Source organism: Coccidioides immitis, assembly GCF_000149335.2.
Source record: "Coccidioides immitis RS genomic scaffold supercont3.4, whole genome shotgun sequence".
In the NCBI taxonomy this organism is placed as follows: Eukaryota; Fungi; Ascomycota; class Eurotiomycetes; order Onygenales; family Onygenaceae; genus Coccidioides; species Coccidioides immitis.
The window spans coordinates 1,601,611-1,620,169 of NW_004504311.1; the positions used below are offsets into that span (position 1 = coordinate 1,601,611).

The window sequence follows — 18,559 nt, forward strand, 5'->3', positions numbered from 1 at the left end:
AGCTGAAGATGCTTTAGACATTTACAAATTCAAACATCAGCTAATTATTTCTCTGGTTGCAAACATGAGAACATTCAACTTTAATTAATACATGCAGATTACTAAAGTTAACAAGTTCATCACCAGTAATCTTCAGAAGAAATGGAAGATTACTGAATCTGTCATTATTCTCCAGCTAATATGCTGGTGAAATAATAAGTTACAAGACATCACTACTACAGTACTCATTCAGGTTAATAGTGAATACAATATGTACTACCATCATCAGCAAATAATGAGAGATCACAATAATTACAGATAGTTGAGAACAATGTACTACAGTATCAGTCAACAACTCATGCATCAGAATTCTGCATACTATCTATAGCACATGCTGACAAGACCTGACCACACTTGAAAATTAATCTTCTATCCATATTATATCAAGTATGCTAAGCCAGGAGATAAAACTGGATTTTACCATATTAATGTCAACATTCCAGATGCTATTACTACTGGAAGAGGCATTAACATAATATAAGAATTCTTAATCTTAACAGCAGAAGAGCTCAGCAACTGCACAAAAATCTTGCCAGAAATGCATAACTATCTAGAGAATTGATGAAAACTAGTCAAAGAACAAGACTTATTCACTAATGACTATATTCACTGTATTAAAAATATAATGTATACCAAAGACAACAAAAGAAAATTTAGTATTAGATGAATTAACATTATTTGCAAATCTGGTAATATCTGAATTATAAGCTCTCTACTGCTCCATGAAGCTCATAGTTCATGCAAAAGCATCCAGCATACTATACTACCCTGGTATATGGTAATTCAGAAGAATCATGAACATCTTAAAGTTAATAAAGCTGGTATCTAGTTATAGCTCTCCACTGCATATAGAAATCTAGTTCCAGAGCCATCATTATCTTCTAGCCATTCAAACCATTACATATTAGTTCCATATTAATTCCCTACTGCTATTCAATTGCAAGACTTAGAAGCTATATCAGATGTCTTGATAGGCCAAATTAGATAGAATAACTCTATAGTAATTAAGAAGCTCAATATTCTCTTTGAACCAGAAGAGAAGAAGGCTCAGAACTTTATTAATAACTGGCATCTAAAGATCATGCAAATTGCTTTGGATGCCATTATCAAGACATATTAAATTAAAAAAAAAGCTTTTAATAACAAATTCTATTAGCATTGCATGCATAATAATATTGATCCAGCATCAGTTCAGTCTTCTTCTTCTCTTAAGAACTTGATGAAAGAAGAGAATCATAATGATTATTATTAGAAATTGCTGCTGTTACTCTCTTTATTCTTATTTTCTATCTCTTTTCTTACCAGATTATTACTAATTCTTATCCTCTTATTTTCTTTACTAAATTGTCTTTGTTTTGTTTCATATGTTGCTTGTTGTCAGGAGATACCAACATTAAAAGCCAGAAGATAATGTAGTGAGGATTCCAGTACTATATTAGAATAAAGATTGTTCTGATCTGAGACATAAAACTTCTTCAGCTACTATTTCTGAGCTATATAAACCACTTATAGCTCCTGCATCTCACTTAATATCTTCACACATCTTTGTACTTTATCACACACTCATTTTTTATTGCTAGTTTGGTTATTAGTTAGAGAATATGAAGATCTCTTGTTCATAAAGCTTGCTACTATTTCTCATTAGAGCTGCTTGTATTAGTACAGAACTCTTTAGTACTATTATTTCTTATAAGCTTAGGCATTCATTAACACATGCTTCTCTGTTCTTACTACTGAGTCATTACCATTCTTACTATGTTGTGATTTTTCATTCTTCTTGCACTCTCACCATCTTAACCAACTTGCCTACTTTGACAAGGTATTCTATCATACCCTACTTTAATAGCATCTCTGCTGTCAAACCAAGATACATTTGCTGTATCAGAGAAAGATATAGAAATGTGAGAGTGAACCACAATTCTTCTGTTCTTACTCTATAATATAGTTGTATATGATTCTGTAGTATCTTTAACTATAGTTAATTCTGATTCTGATTTCTTGATTTCTTAATCTTTAGTCATGTTATACAGTATGTTTTGTTGTTTCTCAATAATTTAATATCTTTTTAAAAAACCTATTTAGCAGGCAAGCCTTAGATAAGAGTCATTTAAATCTAAGTTCCCTAATCTTATTTCTAAATAAAAACCTGATTAGTACTGTATTTCTAGTCTATAAGATCTTATTTTGAAATAGTGTATTGCTTCATTAGAGTGGTATCCAGTTCCAGGATTTCCTGTTCTGGTCCCAGATTCCCATCCCAATTCCTGTCCCGAGGATGGGATCAAGTTGAAGCTCAGCTTAATAGGATGGGACCAGGTTGTTTAACAGCATATTGAGACAGTTCTGTGGGAACTGGGATTGGAATGGGATTGGAACCAGAATTAAAATCTAGCTAGTAGGACAGGCCTGGGACCTGACATGACAAAATGGGATAGGACCAGGATTTCAATATTGTATATGAGATGGGACCAGTAAAGTGTAGGATGGGATCAGAAATCCTGATCCCATTTATATTATCAAAAAGTAACAAAATTTAGTAACAGTTCTAACATAATTTTATCAATTTATTCAACTTCAGAAAAGTACCAAAATTTAGTAATGCTCTTTGCATAATTGAATCATATTGCAAGCTATTAGCTACTTGAGTCTATCTATTAATAATATTGATGTATTTCCTGTTTTTCATCTGAATTAAGTAGTGAATTTAGCAGGCTTGCAATCTCTTTCTGTACAATCTCTGGAGTATCTTGATTATCTTGATTATCTTGAATGACTTTCTTGGCCAACTTCTCATGCAATATGAGTACTTCATTCAGCATATGCATCTTATCTCTGTATTTAAGCAGCATGATCTTCTTGATTATAGATGCATGGAGCTGTAATCATTAATAATGACATGTATTTCAAGTAACATTGAAAACCCATTCTACCTCAACTTCTGTTAAAGATATAGCCAGAATGTCTCTTGTCATCTGAGCAACAGTTAGAAAATCAGGCTCTAGCATCCTCTACTGTTTCAGAATTGAAGCTCAAGATGATATCAAATTCTTGTTATTTAAATATCACTCCATTTCATTTTGGAAATTTGCTCATCTTTGATGGGATCTCTCAAAAATCATTTACTCAATATTCTAGGGAAGTTAGCAGAGAAGAAATCAGAATAATACTTATAATAAACATACATCATTCACATCAAGTATTACTTCTCTTGATTGTTCATATTTCTCATAATATTTTTTGTAAAACCTTAAAATATATTGTCAGTATGTTTCACACTTATTACTGGTTCAATTCTCTGAATCATATGCTCTCATGCAGCATGATGGATGGAGAGCAGCAGCTACAGCTAGTAGCTCACTCTTTGAATGCTCAGTATCAGTATAGTATTTCTGGAATTTTAAGTTGGCAGCTTTAATAGCTTCTTGAATGTTCTCTCTTGTTATTAACTGTTGGGTCTTGTCCTTCTCTCTTTCTAAATGCTAGAAAAGATGATTGTATGTTGTCTATACTAGATGAATTGTTGAGCTTGTTGTTTTGGACAGTATCTTGATAAATCAACTAAATGGCTGCAACAGTCCAACCATATACTCTAGCTGCTTTCAGTCATGGTCCAATAAGTGAAGTCTTTGGTATTTTGGTGATAAGTCCTGGATTCATGAGTCCACAGCTTGTGAAAGCAATAAGGCATGAATACACATCTTATAGATGAAATTTCATCTTGTGTAAACATCTTGAATCATCTTGTGCTGGTTCTCTTGTTGATATTCTCAGAAACATGCAGTAAATTAGGGGAAGACATTGATTGCATTGGCAACAAGACAAATCTATTGTCAAGTAAAGATTAGTAAATTAACTCAAGTATATCAAGACTATTATCAAATTTCATTATCTTTCTAAGAGTATTTGCAAATGTGTCTGTTGATGCTAGATTATCAGTAATTGAGCTCTCATTAAAGATAGTGGGTAGAGTATTATTGTCTGACTGAATCTTGAGATTGCAAACCAGCTCTCAAACCACAAGTTAAATTACATGAGCAAGACAGAGTATTGTTCCACTCTCTGTATTCCAATCAGTTATCTTGTTTAACTGCTGCAATGCTGGCCTCAACTAATGTGTAAGATGTGCTCACATGATACTATTGTTTGATATATTATTACTTGTAATTGCAAGAAGATTGCTCTCAAGTCTTTATGCTGCTAGTGATTGTTGGAGAATCTCTGCCATATTCTTGCCAGTATAAGCACTTTCTAAACTTTCAAAATTCAGTAAATGCTCACAGTACTCCCAATTCTTTGTAATGTAATAATTATTAATTGCCATAAAGACAAGATTATTGGAACTTGTTCAATTATTTACTGCCAGAGATATCTTAATTGTTGAATCATAGTTAAAGAAAAGATTTCAGAATAGCTGATTGTACATATTATTCATAATCTGATATAATGTTTCTTGTGTGGGTATCTGTAAAGCCATTGCAGGGTTGAGCATGATTATTAATGTGTGAAATGCTGGATTCTTAATAGCATAAAATGAGAGATTCAAGAATATTAATATTTGCACAAGCTGCTGGAGAAAATTGTCTCAATTACATTCAGAAACAGACAGATCTGAATCTGTTTGAGGACACTTCAGAAACTGTTGCTAAGACACCAGAACTGTTACTAAAATTTATTACATTTGGAAAATTAGAATTCATGATCTATCATTATGTTAATCAGAGTGTTACTCTGTCTGTTATCAGTTTTTGTACAATCTTTGCTTGTTAAATGCTTCTTCAGACCACTTATACCATTTCAAGAAAAGCTTGAATAGCTGAAAAAGATTTGGCAATGCTTGCGAATCACTTCTGGAGTACTCTTAAAATGCTCTGCCACCTGATTAAATTTTGACTAAAAATCAGAATGACATTGCTTTGCCTTTCAGTTGGGGTCACCACACTTCTTATTATTAACTAACTGAGCAGCTTCAGTAGTCAATCATCAAGTAACAAACAACTTATAATGCAGCTCCTTCCACAATACAAATTGTTTTTTTCCATGTTAAACTATAGTTAATTCTGAAGAAATCTCTGTAAATTTTGCTTGTTTGCTGGCTTCAGTTATTAGATTTTTCTTTTTTTTTTTTTTTTTTTTCATAATCAAATTAATTTTTCTCTAAGTTCTGCCTTAGTCAAAAAAGTAACAAAATGTAGTCAGAGCCCACACAAAATTTGATAATCTCTAGATAGTTAGTCTTATTTTACTCTGTAAGTACAGCAACCAACTATAAAATCTTCTTCTTCTACAAAATGAAACATTCTTCTTCAGGAAAATAAAACATTTTGCTAATTTAATAGCATCCCATTCTCAAATTAATATGAAAAAAGAACTAAAAATCTAACTTTTTTCTCTAGATATCAATAATTTAATCATCCTCCATCTTATTGTTCTCCTCATCATTCTCATTAGAGAACATTACAATCTCAAAATCATCTTTCTTCATCTTCTCTGGAGCAGGTGAACTGTTGTTATCTTCACTCAGACTCTGTAATTAGTTCAGGAATTCCCTTATCTTCTTCTCAACCTTCTCTCTCAACACACCAACTACAGCAAGATAATCATGACCATGAGCCATGATCTTGATCTCAAGCCTGGCTATTATTTGGCAGAATTGAGCCTTTCTACATGCAGTAATAGAATGCTGCACCTGGCTTGTTTTGATCTAAATATATCAGAATTATTATCAAATTTCATTACTTTTGAATTCTATCTTCTTTTTCTGCTGAGCTTTATTCTCAGTCTCTGTAATCTCTTCTCAGCAATACTTCTTCTCTTTCTTTCTCTTCTTTTACTGAGAGACCATAAGCTGGTGCTTATGATACTTCTTTAACTTGCTCTTGATAAATCACTTGATTATCAACTCTTTAATAGCTTTATCTTCAATTATCTTGCAATTCTTCTTGCTGCTATTCTGCCTGCAATGGATGTCAATATAATTCAACACAAACTACTGAGAGTATATACTACTCATGTTTTGCTTGAATTCTCTTCAGTATATTATGACATGCCTTATAATTCATCTCTTCTGTCTTGAATATATCTTTTTAATAATCTTTCAAGGTCTGGCAGTGCTTCTGTGCCATATAGATCTTCTCTCTTATTGAATATTGTTTTGGCTCCATCTTCATAATTGTATGTAATGAGCTGAATTGCTGGCTACAGAATAATAAGATTATAGAGTATATTAATCAAGTACTTGCATAGAATAGTTACTATACACATTGTTTACATTCTATAGGCATGTTGCTATAGGCAAGCTTAATGTATTATTACTATGCTGGCTACAGGATAATGAGATTATAGAGTGTATTGACCAAGTACTGTAGAATGATTACTATATACATTGTTTATATTCTACAGGCATGTTGCTATGGGCAAGATTAACACATTGTTGCTATGCTGGCTATAGAATAATAATATCAGATTAGTCTCTCTTCTCTTCTCTTTCTCTTTCTCTTCTTCTTTTTTCTCTTCAGAGCTAATATTGATGAATTCTTCTTTCTCTCTTCCTCTCCACCATCTTTTTATTTACTGCACTTCAATGTTCATGTGTACAATAAACATATACTGTGACAAAATGGGTTGTGTTAAGAGATGAGTGCTTGCAGAATACTGCTCTGGCACATATTATTTACTGACAAGATGTTAGTTTTCCCCATGCATGTCTATTTTATACAGCTGGAGAGGAGCAGCACAAGACTGCATTAAAAGAATAAGCTCTGAAGAAGAGCAATTGATATAAAGCTAATAAAGATGTTGACCTGGCCAACTTTAACCAGAAGAATCTCCACCTCTGTCCCCCCATTCAAAATTGGAAGGCCAGCACTTGTATGTCAAAAAGTAATAATTTTTGATAACAGTCTTGATACTAATTAGTGAAAATAAGTGCCATCAAGAAAATTTATCACTTCTAGAGCTCTACTAAGCTAATCTTGTCAGTGGCTCTGTTTCAGCAATTGATTCAGAAAATTACTTTGTCCTGTCATCAAGAACATGAATATTGCTGGCAACATACTATTATTAAGTCACTTCAGAAGACAGCTGAAGCAATCTTGTACACTCTGTTTAAGTATAAGTTACTCTTAGCAATGGTATCAACAATTATACTAAGTAATATAGGCTCTGTTATGGCAATGGTGCACCATAAGCACATTACAGTCAACATCAATAATATGAAGCTTGTTCTTGGCATCAGTGCTAAAATCAGATTAAACTATTTTGACCCAATTAATGCATCTGATTACTCTACTTCTGCTGTCACCATCCACCACCTGTATGCTGTCTCTGTCCCACCAACTACTGCTGCTGCTGCTCCATCACCACCACTACTACCCATCATCATCTTTCTGCCTTTCTCTGATGCCATTAGAGTCTCTGCCTGTCAAATGGTAGATATTAGGGCCCCTGTCTGATTCACAAAGCTGGTTCTGGAGGAGCAGAAAAAGAAGAAGAAGAAGAAGAAGAAGAAGAAGTAAGAGAAGAAGAAGAAGAGGGAGAAGAAGAATAATAATAATAATGAAGATAATAACAATAATGATGATGAAGATAATAACAATAATGATTAACTTGTTATTTAGGCAGTTTCTGTTTGTTTACTGGCTTCAGCTATTAGTTAGTTTTAATACTTTGTTTCTTTTGACAATCAAATTAATTTTTCTATGGGTTCTGCCTTCATCAAAAAAGTAACAAAATTTGGTAATGGTCCACACAAAATTTGATCAGTTTGACTCTTCTCTATAAATTTGACACAATGGGACTGGAAATTCTGATCCCATCCTGGTTCCACTATGGACCTGGCTGGAATGGGAAATGGGAGTCTACCATCTCTGCTGGAATGGAATGTGGGACATAATTTTCTATTTGAGAATGGGACCAGGAAATAATTTCTGGAATAGGGATGGGAATGGGACCTCAAGCTCTTGAGTGGGATGGGACATGGGACTGAGATTTCATATTTGGGATCCTGGCTGTTTCTAAATTCAGGACCAGGACCAGGTTCAATGGGAAATGGAATCCTGTCCCGGTCCCAAATACCAGCCTATGCTTCATGTATCTCAGAATTTGTTTTTCTTTCTTGGCAGCCATCAAATCACTGCATTATCATCTTCAGGTCTCAGCTTGATCACCAAATGAAGCAGAATATAATAAGATGCCTTGTCAAAAGTAGATAAGTTGGTTGAGATGGTGGTAGTGCAAGAAGAATGAAAAATCACAATATAGTAAGGATGGTAATGGCCAAGTAGTAGGAACAGAGAAGCATGCCTTAACAGATGCCTAAGCTTATAAGAAATAATAGTACTAAAGAGCCCTGTACTAATACAGGCAGCTCTAATAAGAAACAGTGGTAAGCTTCATAAACAAGAGATTCTCATATTCTCTAACTAATAACTAAACTAGCAATAAAGATTGAGTGTGTAGTAAAGTACAAAGATGCACAAAGATGTTGAGCAGAATGCAGGGGCTATGGGTGGTTTATATAGCTCAGAGATAGTAGCTTGGGGGGGGTTTTGCACCTCAGACCAGAACAACCTTTGTTCTAATATGGTACTGGAATCCCCACTACAGTATCTGCTAGTAATACTTCCAAATCATATTCTTCTACTCCAAAAACTGGACTAAATACTGAATCTTCAGTCAAATCTTCTTTACTCTCTAAAGTAAATGGTAAAAAAGATAAAAAACAGTTCTCTGAGCCAAAATTCTTTAGAGAAAAAAGACTAATTCTCAAGATGAATACTCAAGTACTTGAAAAGATCAGTAATAAAGCTTTCTTCTTCAGAAATAGAATAAATGACAGTTTTACTGAAGCAAATATTACTGAAAAACCAGTTATTTCTTCAATTGCTAAGTCATTTAGAGGCCAATCTCTAATTCTAATAATAACAGAAGACTTTTCAGCTGATTTTCTTCAAAAACACAAGCAAACCTGGATATCTATATTTTCAGATCTAATGAACTTTGATACAGAGAGCATGAAAATTCACAAAGATGAGCACTGGGGAGTTGTGAGGATTGTACGTGTGGATCAGCGTGACAATGAATCTATAAGAGGAATTGTACGTAGAAAAGAGTACGCGAGGTAAAAGGTCTGGTATTGGCAGCTATGTACAACTTGTAGACAAGATTGCCACTGGCTTCCAACAAGAGGTTTGTGCAGTGGCAGTCTTTTATGTGTGCTTGCAAGCACATGACTTAGTGCCTTGCACAGACACATGTACTCCCAACAGCTTGCAAGCCAAGGCCCTGAGCCCTCGCGGGTGTTGTTTGTCTGTGTAAGGGGTTAGCGGGCGAATTCTTACAGGAGTCTTTGTAGTTCATGGTATCTCTATAGAGATCTTTAATATAGAGAATGGATTATCTCTTCTAAACAAAGAGGTAGAAACTTTTAACTCTATCTCTTTAAAAAGAACCCCAATCTGACTATCTTCTGCTGAAAATAGAATACAGAAAAGACATGCATCTGCTGTCTTTCATGTTCAAAATACTACAATAGCTGAAAATCTGAAAACAGTTGTAATTGCTGGACAGAATCTTAAAGTTTGTAAATACAAATAGAACACCTTCATGATAATTATATAGTCAGTTGGATGGCCATAATATCTAGTCATACAACAGATGTGCATATCTGTCAGACTCTTGTCATACAGCTAGATATATATTCCAACATGACTTTGAGGCCCCATCATCTGTACTCTGTAACTATATTGGTGAAGATTAAAGCATTTTCCACAGCTGTACTCTGTATGGAATATGGAGTAACTAGTTAACTGACTAACTAGTTACAGAGTACTCTGTAACTCAGTTAACTAACTTGTTAGTTAGTCAGTCATGTGACCCATAACATCTCTCAACTTCTTACAGTGACTTTACAGGCCCCAGTTCATGTTTTGTATTCTGGAACTTGATGAGTTGCATAGTTTTTTTTTTTTTTTTGATTATTTATTACATGTAATTCAATTTGAGAATCTGTTATTTACTAAGTGATTTTCTCAAGTAATACTGACAATGGTCCTCAGGAATACATCCTCCAGGCAAAGCCATGCAGCTAGCACCAGATTACTGGAAGTCAAAGATTGGAAAGTGTTGGTGATTAAACATGAACTGAAAATTGACTGTAACACATATCAATTACTATATCACTCTGTTGAACAAGAGATGCACCTACAACAGATATTCAGAAAGAAGCTTAGCACACAGAAGAACAGAAAGAAACTACTTGATGTTATTCAGCAAATAATTACTCAATATGATTCTATCTTTCATGATTATCTGACTCTCCAGGCACAATATTGTCTAATAGCAATAGCTCAGAAATGCAACAACAACCAAAAGCACCACCTACCTAGAGAAGAGCTTAGGCAGCTGGGTTAAAGCAGCCTGCCTCCAGCGCTCCTCCGGGACTAGTGCCAACAGAGTATTTTGGGAAAGTCCAGATTCCCTCTTGACTATAGAAGGTACTACATATCCTTCTAGCCGGTAGTATTTTCAATGTGTCCGTCACAGTTCAATTGAAGATATATAGTTACGGGAATATAGCCACAGGAATAGGTTCGGCGATCAAAATAATAGACACATGGTATATATTGAAAAAAAATCTGGTTGAAAACACCATATTCCTCTGACTCCGCGTACAAAAAGTCTCTGAAAACAAAAGTTTATCTCACAAACACGAAATGTATGCATATACAGATTTAAATTGTCCCTACGCTATGCATCGAATATACCTAGAGATCAAAGCTCCCATCTGGATATCTCTCCTTGGCGATGTTAAATCCAATCCACATCATCTGATAGGAATGATAGATTCGTCATCGCCGCTAGCCTTTGTTGGAGACTGGACGCCAGTTTGGAATGGAGCGGGATTCTTGTTGATGTAGGTGACGGTTTCAATTCTGGTGTAGGTCACGCAGGTAGTGCGTGGCGTGCAGCTAGATGGAATTTCGGGCTTGTTGGTAGGAAGAGGGCTGCCGCCTGTCGTGCCCGGATTGGCTGGGTATTCGCTCTTGTCGGTTGGAGAGACACCGCCGCTGGTAGTGGGAGATTGGCTCGGGCAGTTAGGCCCGTTGCAGGGAGCGTTTGTTAGGGATGCACCACCATCCGTTCCGGTTGGGGTTTTGGTGGGTTCAACGTCAGTGCTGCGGGATTCGATGGAGGAAGCATTACCACTCTCTGTGGCGCTGGGCGGAGTGTTGCTGCTCGTGTCAGGGCCGTCGCTGACGGAAGCACTAGCACTGGCGCTCTGGGCGGAGGAGATTTGTGTCGTGGAAACTTGAGTGGTGGAGGCTTGGGTGGGCGAAGTTGCAGCCGAGGATATCTTCTGACCTTGACCCTTGCTGTAGACTTTCATGCCATAGATCTCCCAGTAGGCTTCGGCAAAGTCCTTGGGGTTGTTCTTCACATAGTCCTCGCAGCTTGGCCCCTTTGCTCTGCAGACAGAGTCGGAATTCCATAGCCCCTTAGCCCAATCGCCGCAGAAGGCTGTGTTGAAAATCTATATTATCCACGAAGTTAGGACTTCATCCCAGAATGCAAGATTGAATAATTATTCAGAGATGACTCGACATACGATTCGTTGATCCTGCACAAATCTATCCAAGTCACAATCACCGGAGAACCGTGCCGAGGGCTTACCCCATTTCGACGGATCAGGGTTCTGACTGTTCACGTCATCGGGAATGTTGCCGCGCGGGAAAAACCAAACGGTGATTTCATCGCTGGTCCATTCCATGGCATACACACCGCCGTTCCTGTTATTGAAGTTTGTACCGTAGCTGTTCCCCTGGCTGGACGTGAAGAGACAACCCTGATTAGGGGCCTGGTTGGGAGAATTGACATCACAGTCAGGTGTTTCGACAACACCGGTGAAATCTCCATTGCTGTTGATCTTGCATCCCGCAGTGGTATGAAGGGCCATTTTGTTGATGGACTGCCGATTCACTCCCTCAATGATATCCATCTCGCCATGTTCGGGCCAACGACTACCGACAGTCCAGCTGCATGGAACAAGTTAGAAGCTAAGGAAGAATATATCAACGAATCTTAGTGTTCCTCTCACAATGCAGGCCAGATACCACAAATCGAACCGGGCATATGCTTGATATCTGCAACGATCAAGCCATGCTTATATCTCGCTTTCGTCTCCAGACGAACACTCCTCCGCCCGGGACCGGTAGCAATATCGGTGGAATCGGATCCAATACGGATAGAATTCTCTAGTTTCTGGGCGAGGTTACTCGAGAGGGCGGCCTCCTTTCCCTGATAGGCAACATATCCGTTGCTGGGATCACGCCCCTACAGCAAAGTTAGAAAACTTCGGCTCCCCCTCCGTATGCGTCTGGAGAAGCGAGATCACTTGCACTGAAGAACTCAAACTTGTCAAAGAAATTTGATGGGTTGTAGTCATCCATCAACTCATAAGAGGCAGCCGCTAGCTGTGCTAGAGCAGCCAACAGTGTAACTTTGGCAGCACGCATTGTCGCTAGACTGTGATCTGCGTCTATAAAGGTGATAATTCAAAGTGCTCCAGGCACCAAAAGATTGATTCGAGAAAGTTAGAAACGAAGATACTGGTCGCAGGGGGTTCGGCTAGATATTAAAGAGAGTACGGAGCAGATATACAGCAGATATAGCTTTAAAAGAGCGGAAGCTTGTGTGCCCCAAGACCTGTCACAGAAAGACCGGGCAGACAAGAATGATCAAAGAGTGAATGACCTGAACGTAAGGTCAAGGGAGTGAAGGAGGGTCACTGGATGAACAATGAGAAAGGCCCAGAAGTCAGGCGGAGGGCCATGGTGATAGTTTAAGTACATATGGAAACAAAGAAGCAGGGGTGGATAGACAAGGGGAGGACGGAGCCTGGACTCGATTTTTGGTTATCAGGTGAAGCTATCGCCTCCCATTTGCCTGCTTGACAATGGCCTGGTCGGCAGTTTTCCCCAAACATGAGTGGATCTCCTAGCAGAGTTTGGCTTTGCTGGCGCCAATATTGAATGTGGAACGGACCCCAAATCTAGCCCGCTTCACATATATTAATCCAGGGCTTTGAAGAAAATATCCGGTGCACCGGCTTCGGCGAGAATGGGAGCAGTCAAACGGACATGCGGTCTACCGTTCTCCATATTCCGCAACAATTAATATCTTAAACCAACCACCAGAGCATCGCGTGCAGCAGATGATTCTCAATCCTTGTTCCCGATGGGTGGTGGGGGGGTTGTATGGTGGTTGCAACCCTGCATGGCGCTTGCACGTATCTCTCAGCAACGAATCACCTCGCTGCTACCGATGAAATTCGTGGAAACGCAGGGTCTGATGGGGAGGACAGGCAGCTCTGACAGTATCTCAATCTGAAGAAAAGGAATAACGACATCTTCATATGTACTCCGTCGTTAGCTACATGACCTTGATAGTTCGCTTTCTAAATTTTTTTTTGGCGAACGATACATCCCATATCTTTTTTTTTTTTTGGAGTATTGACAACATATGTACTCCGTAGCTTGTGCTTAATGATGCTCGCTCGTTCATCATAAGCGCAGGAACTACGGAGTAGGTATATATGTCGTGCAGAGAGTCGGCCAACGTCCTCACTCCCTCTCACAACGCGTCCTCGGTCGCTTGGGCCATCATGTGTTTTGTGCTCCGCAAGGAAACACTGTGCTGCCAACGCAAACAAGCCGAGTTTGGGTGCACAGAATTCGGAGCAACTTGATGGGCGAATTTCGTTATCGCGCCTTACACTGTCCTCAGCGTTTTGGTTCCAAGGAAAGAGGAAAGGAATTTCGAGAAGCGGTGGAGACTCCATCCAGGGCATCCACATTCGCGAGGTTGACTTTTCTGGAACGCGATTGATCCCTGGGAAAACTAAACCGGCGCCATCCGAGTGCCTCCTTCGGTTTCGCACCGGCGGCCCTCAAGGGTTGCGCTATGCCAGCTCATTGGCGAGACTGACAGCTTCGTCCTCGGTCCAGGCCTCGCTTGCGGCGCCAAGGAGTTTGACGCCCAGGAACAACGTGGCTGGTGGGCCGCGATGGTCGGCATCGAGCGAGGACGCCAGCCAGCGAGGAGTTGAGGCCTGGGAAACGAGAAGAAGGATGAAACAAAGTGGATTGCGTTTCGACCACCAACGAATGCACGCGTAGGGATGACGGGGCGACCGGAGTTGGGTTTTTCGCCTCAGCGCAACCCCTGACCCAGCGACAGACCCCAAACCAGGGGACTCCATATCCAGGATCCTGATTGACCTGCAGAAAAGTCGAGCTCATCCTGTTGTGTGACTAAGCAAAGTCCATCCCAAATCTGTGACGACGACCCTTGAATGGTATGGTATGGTATTGAGAAATCACATGATTGAACTTCTTTTGTAAATTACTCGTATCTTCGAAGCTCTTCTCTTCGCCCACTCGGTATATACTCTGGGGACTCCCCGTCCACAGAATGGATATATTTATATATATACGATTCTTACAACCATTTTCTTTCGGACTTCCACTCACGGCAGGTAGACTACCTCGACGAGTCTGTACCGGTCATCATGAGGGTAACGTCCAATGTTGTTGGAGGGACTTAACTAATCGATATGAAAGGCCTATGCTGCGGGCACCTGCAGGGCTGATGAACCCCAATGAGCCTCATTTTGAAGGAGGAACAGGTCGCCTGTGGGTTTCAAACCGGCTGTCATCTTTGGCTGGTCTATGGACACTGTCAAGAGCATTAGAGCGGTGCAAGTTGCTCTGTGCGCAATCCTCAACACTAGCACCCCATTATTTACAGCTCAGATCCCTTGTCCTTCGAACTGATCTCGGATTCATCTGGCACGTGGCCGAAAGCCACTTCAATCTCATACTGTATTGCCTCTCCAGATAGCCGTACAGGACGCCCGTTTTGTTTCATGATTGTCGAGTCCGGCTTCTCCGGGGAATGACGGGCTTCGCGAATATTCCAATCGGCTTGAGTCCACATATCCATGACTGGCAACATGTGTTCCTGATCTGGAAGCTGAGTTCATGAATAAACTGAACTAGCTACTTATTGACTCCAGAGGTAAACATGAGAGTCTGGATCCAACACTTCTTACCCTTTTTTGAATACCAGGATACTCGAAATGATTATTCCTCTTTAGAGGATGACTTTCAACCCTGTACCTCCTCCGTTGTCCTCAGGGCATCTTCCATCCGAGCAATCAGTGGCAAACATCGAGAAGTCGCAGGGTGGATAGGCGTTTGCTATTTTGATCATCGTTGGAACGGCCTCTTGAAGGCGAGGACGTGTTTGGAAATATAGTCGGGCATAATCCTTCGGAACCTTCGATTATTGTGAGGCAAGATTGGAGGGAATCCACTTTGGCTATTCGTTGTCTGCGTCGTAGGGAGCTCATTAAAGAGTTATTATACCCAGTATTCCAAGAGATGACGGGTGGCCAGAGGTTGAACGCGAGAAGGAAACGGTGTGAGTCGTGAGTGGCTAGGGCCTCCCTGCTGTGTCTTCGCAGGCGAGTCACGCTCTGGAGAGCTGACGTATTTTCAGTCATTATTCAACTGCTCTCCTCCCGCCACTAGAGAATATTGATGCGGCCATGAGCGTCTACCATAGGTGTCCCCGATATTTCACATTTCGCGATTCCGGATAAAAGCTCCAATACTTGCCTGCACAGTCCTAAGTTCAACAGTATATGCATCCCCAACCTTTGCCTTAGGAAGCCTTCTCTTCGAACTATTTGGCGAGACACTAGATAAAGGATGTCGTATCGAAGCCTGTCCAAAGTCGACAATCATCAGACGCTGGTTTATATCGTTCCATAAAATGTTCCGGGGTTCGGCATCCCCATGGAGAACCCCTTGCCGGTGAATTGCCCGAATTGAACATTTAACCATGCTGGAGATTGATGGACCCATGGGCCCAAGACCTTCCGAAATAGATCTTCCTGCCCAGCTGAGCAAGAGCATGTGAGTGTATCTCCCCTCATCATAGTAGTATGGGCGTTTTGGTTCCAGCCGCACAACACCAAGACAGACCGGGACATGGTGGCCTTGAATGGTACGTAGCTTATCATAAACTTCACGTTCATGTAGTAGGGCGCTGAGATTTTCCCTCCTTGCTCCCTTGGCCACCAGAGTAAAGCCATGGGAGGAAAGCCGTACTTTAAATAGCGCCCCATAGCTTCCTGCCTTATAAAGCGGGCGGCAATCCGCATTGTCACCTCGATCCACGGCAAGCTGGCAACGAATACGTTTCAAGAAACTACGGGATGGGGGGGCCTTCCCACGGTGATCCTGGAAGTTTGGGCATGATGGGTCAAGAGGTCCTCCGTCCCGCAGCCCAAGGAGGCATTCCTGAGAGCAATACGGTCGATCCTTTATCTGCATAGTCATGCTCGTCTTCTTCCCCTGACCGCCACTTCGCCCCTGCCCCTGACTTTTGACGCGCTGGCCCCTTGCTTGAACAACAGGCTGGTTTCCGCGAGTGCTAGATCTCCTGTTGGCAGGTGAGGGAGAATCGGGGGCCGGAGGACTTGGAGATCTATTGCCAAGGCGATTCTCGGTCGGTCGACATGATCTCAAGATCATATGAAACGGGGGAAGGTCACTCTTTTTGCCACGATATGCGGACAAAGGAGCCTTGCGACCTTTCAGTCGTTTGCCAGGTGGGGTTTGCGCTAGAATTTCCGAGTACTCCACCGGCCAGATGCCAAGCTCCCTTGCGGCATCATGCCATTCCTGTGGAGGAGGGGGTGCTGCCAAAGCCCGCAAGGTAAATGCAACAACCTGTGCAACTGCTGTTAACTTGAAATCCTCCTCATGGCCAACCTGAACATCTAGATTTGGAACGCATATCGCATATCTGACAACTGATGGATCTTTGGGGATGTGAAGGAAGACGAACACCTCTCCAGTGCATATGTACCCATACTGCACACCCTTGCCTATCATATATGAGAATAGTTGGGTGACAACCACAGTGACCAAGCGCTTTGAGTAGAACTCAGCTGAGTCTTCTTCCTTGTTGATCACATCTTGGGTAGGACGTATCTCCTGGGCCAATCCAGTTGCAATCTCCTCACAAGTCAGCTTGTGTGGTGCCTTGTACTCAATAGCAATCGCCGGGACATCTTCACCATTGCCTCGTCGATAGACACAAAACCTATCAGCTTGTCCTCTAATTGGGATATTGTCCGTAGTAGGTTTCTGCTTTCCCTTTCTAGAACCAGAGTTTTCAGTAGTGGATTTGTTTGTGTCAATGGACAGGTGTTGCATCCCCTCCTCAACTGGTTGGCTTTGCTTGGAAGCTCCCAAGTTTGTATGACTCTCAAAGGTCACTGATCCAGCCAACTCGAATGCTTGCTTCAGCAGGTCATCCATATAAACTGCATTCACCACCATTTGCACTTGATTCTCGACAGTATCCCGTTCATAGTATCGCAGATCCATCTCTGCAGTTATGGGCCTTATTGTTGTGAGAACATAGTCCAGCTGGTGAGATGAAGGAAATTGTGACATCAACATAAATGATGGGTGCTGGTGGAAGCGATCCCAAATGCAGGCTTGCTCATCAATGAATCCATCCCATGGGATGATTTGTGAAGGGAAGTAGCGTCGAGTTGCATTTGCTGTGTCTCCCTTTGTCGTCTGGGTAGGGTCGGTCACAACGTTGATGGCCAGTGACAGGGTGTGGCATTTTAACAGAAAGGTTGGTAGGTCGGTAGGTTTCGTAAGGGCTTCTGCATTTTCTCGACGTTGTCGCTCCTCTCTAAGCTGTTCTCGAAGCAGTGCTAGCTGGGCTTCCATAGTGCCGGGGCCTTAAGGGCACGTTGGCCGTGTAAAGTCGCGAGGATTCCAAGTCAAAATCAAGGAATAGTAATTCGCAGCTGTTTGCATGAATTTTGACTCAAAACCCAAAGAGGAGAATCTTCAGACTCCTTTTTGTTTTGACGCGTTGAGCGGTAAGTTCACTCGATGTTCGCGAGAGGAGACTCAACTATGTATGGGGTAAGTATGCGGTGCCCACAGCTGGATCACGTGAGAAAGCAAAACAGTATTCTTTGGCACTCACGGATGTGCACCCGTTCTCCCAAGGCTTCCCGCAGTCGCTTGCAACCATTACTGGTAACTTTGAGACTCTTCCTTGGAGTTTTATTGTTGAATGTTTCAGCGTGAGTCTTGCCGCAACATGACATAAAGAAATGAGCGGATTGACGCAAAATGGGAATCATGGGTTGAATTCGAAGTCGGGCAGCGACTTTCCTGCCCTACGGAGCCAAGTCGTCTGTGAGTGGTGGTGTGGAATGTCCGCCGGACTTTCACTTCAACAGCGAAGGGAAGCGTCTCTTCATCGCCAGTCGGAGCAGCCTGAAAGGGACATCACGGGTATCTTGGCACCGATACTATAAGTCTTAGACAATAACTATCTATTCTCCGCCGCAACGATAGAGGCGGGCCGAAGTGGGCTCTCTTTTCTCCATTCTGAAGTGGCCCTTCCAAGGCTCACCTCA

General features: G+C 40.9%; 3 protein-coding genes across 3 annotated transcripts; all 3 read right to left on the bottom strand.

Annotated features, from left to right (window-relative positions):
- Positions 1–2,693: 2,693 nt before the first annotated feature.
- CIMG_13393 (uncharacterized protein) lies at positions 2,694–2,888 on the bottom strand (the record flags this gene model as incomplete). The annotated part of the gene is made up of 1 exon (XM_001245400.2): positions 2,694–2,888. One exon carries the CDS (start codon positions 2,886–2,888, stop codon positions 2,694–2,696), a length of 195 nt encoding a protein of 64 aa, XP_001245401.2.
- Positions 2,889–10,567: 7,679 nt separating this feature from the next.
- Positions 10,568–13,391, bottom strand: CIMG_04844 (endo-1,3(4)-beta-glucanase). Its single transcript, XM_001245402.2, has 4 exons — positions 12,435–13,391; positions 12,134–12,369; positions 11,645–12,071; positions 10,568–11,569 (listed from the first exon to the last, which is right to left on the bottom strand). The coding sequence occupies exons 1-4, from the start codon at positions 12,549–12,551 to the stop codon at positions 10,862–10,864; spliced, it is 1,488 nt and encodes a 495-aa protein (XP_001245403.1). The 5' UTR covers positions 12,552–13,391; the 3' UTR covers positions 10,568–10,861.
- Positions 13,392–15,054: 1,663 nt separating this feature from the next.
- CIMG_04845 (uncharacterized protein) lies at positions 15,055–17,855 on the bottom strand (the record flags this gene model as incomplete). Its single annotated transcript, XM_001245403.2, has 1 exon — positions 15,055–17,855. The coding sequence occupies one exon, from the start codon at positions 17,853–17,855 to the stop codon at positions 15,678–15,680; it is 2,178 nt and encodes a 725-aa protein (XP_001245404.2). The 3' UTR covers positions 15,055–15,677.
- Positions 17,856–18,559: the final 704 nt, after the last annotated feature.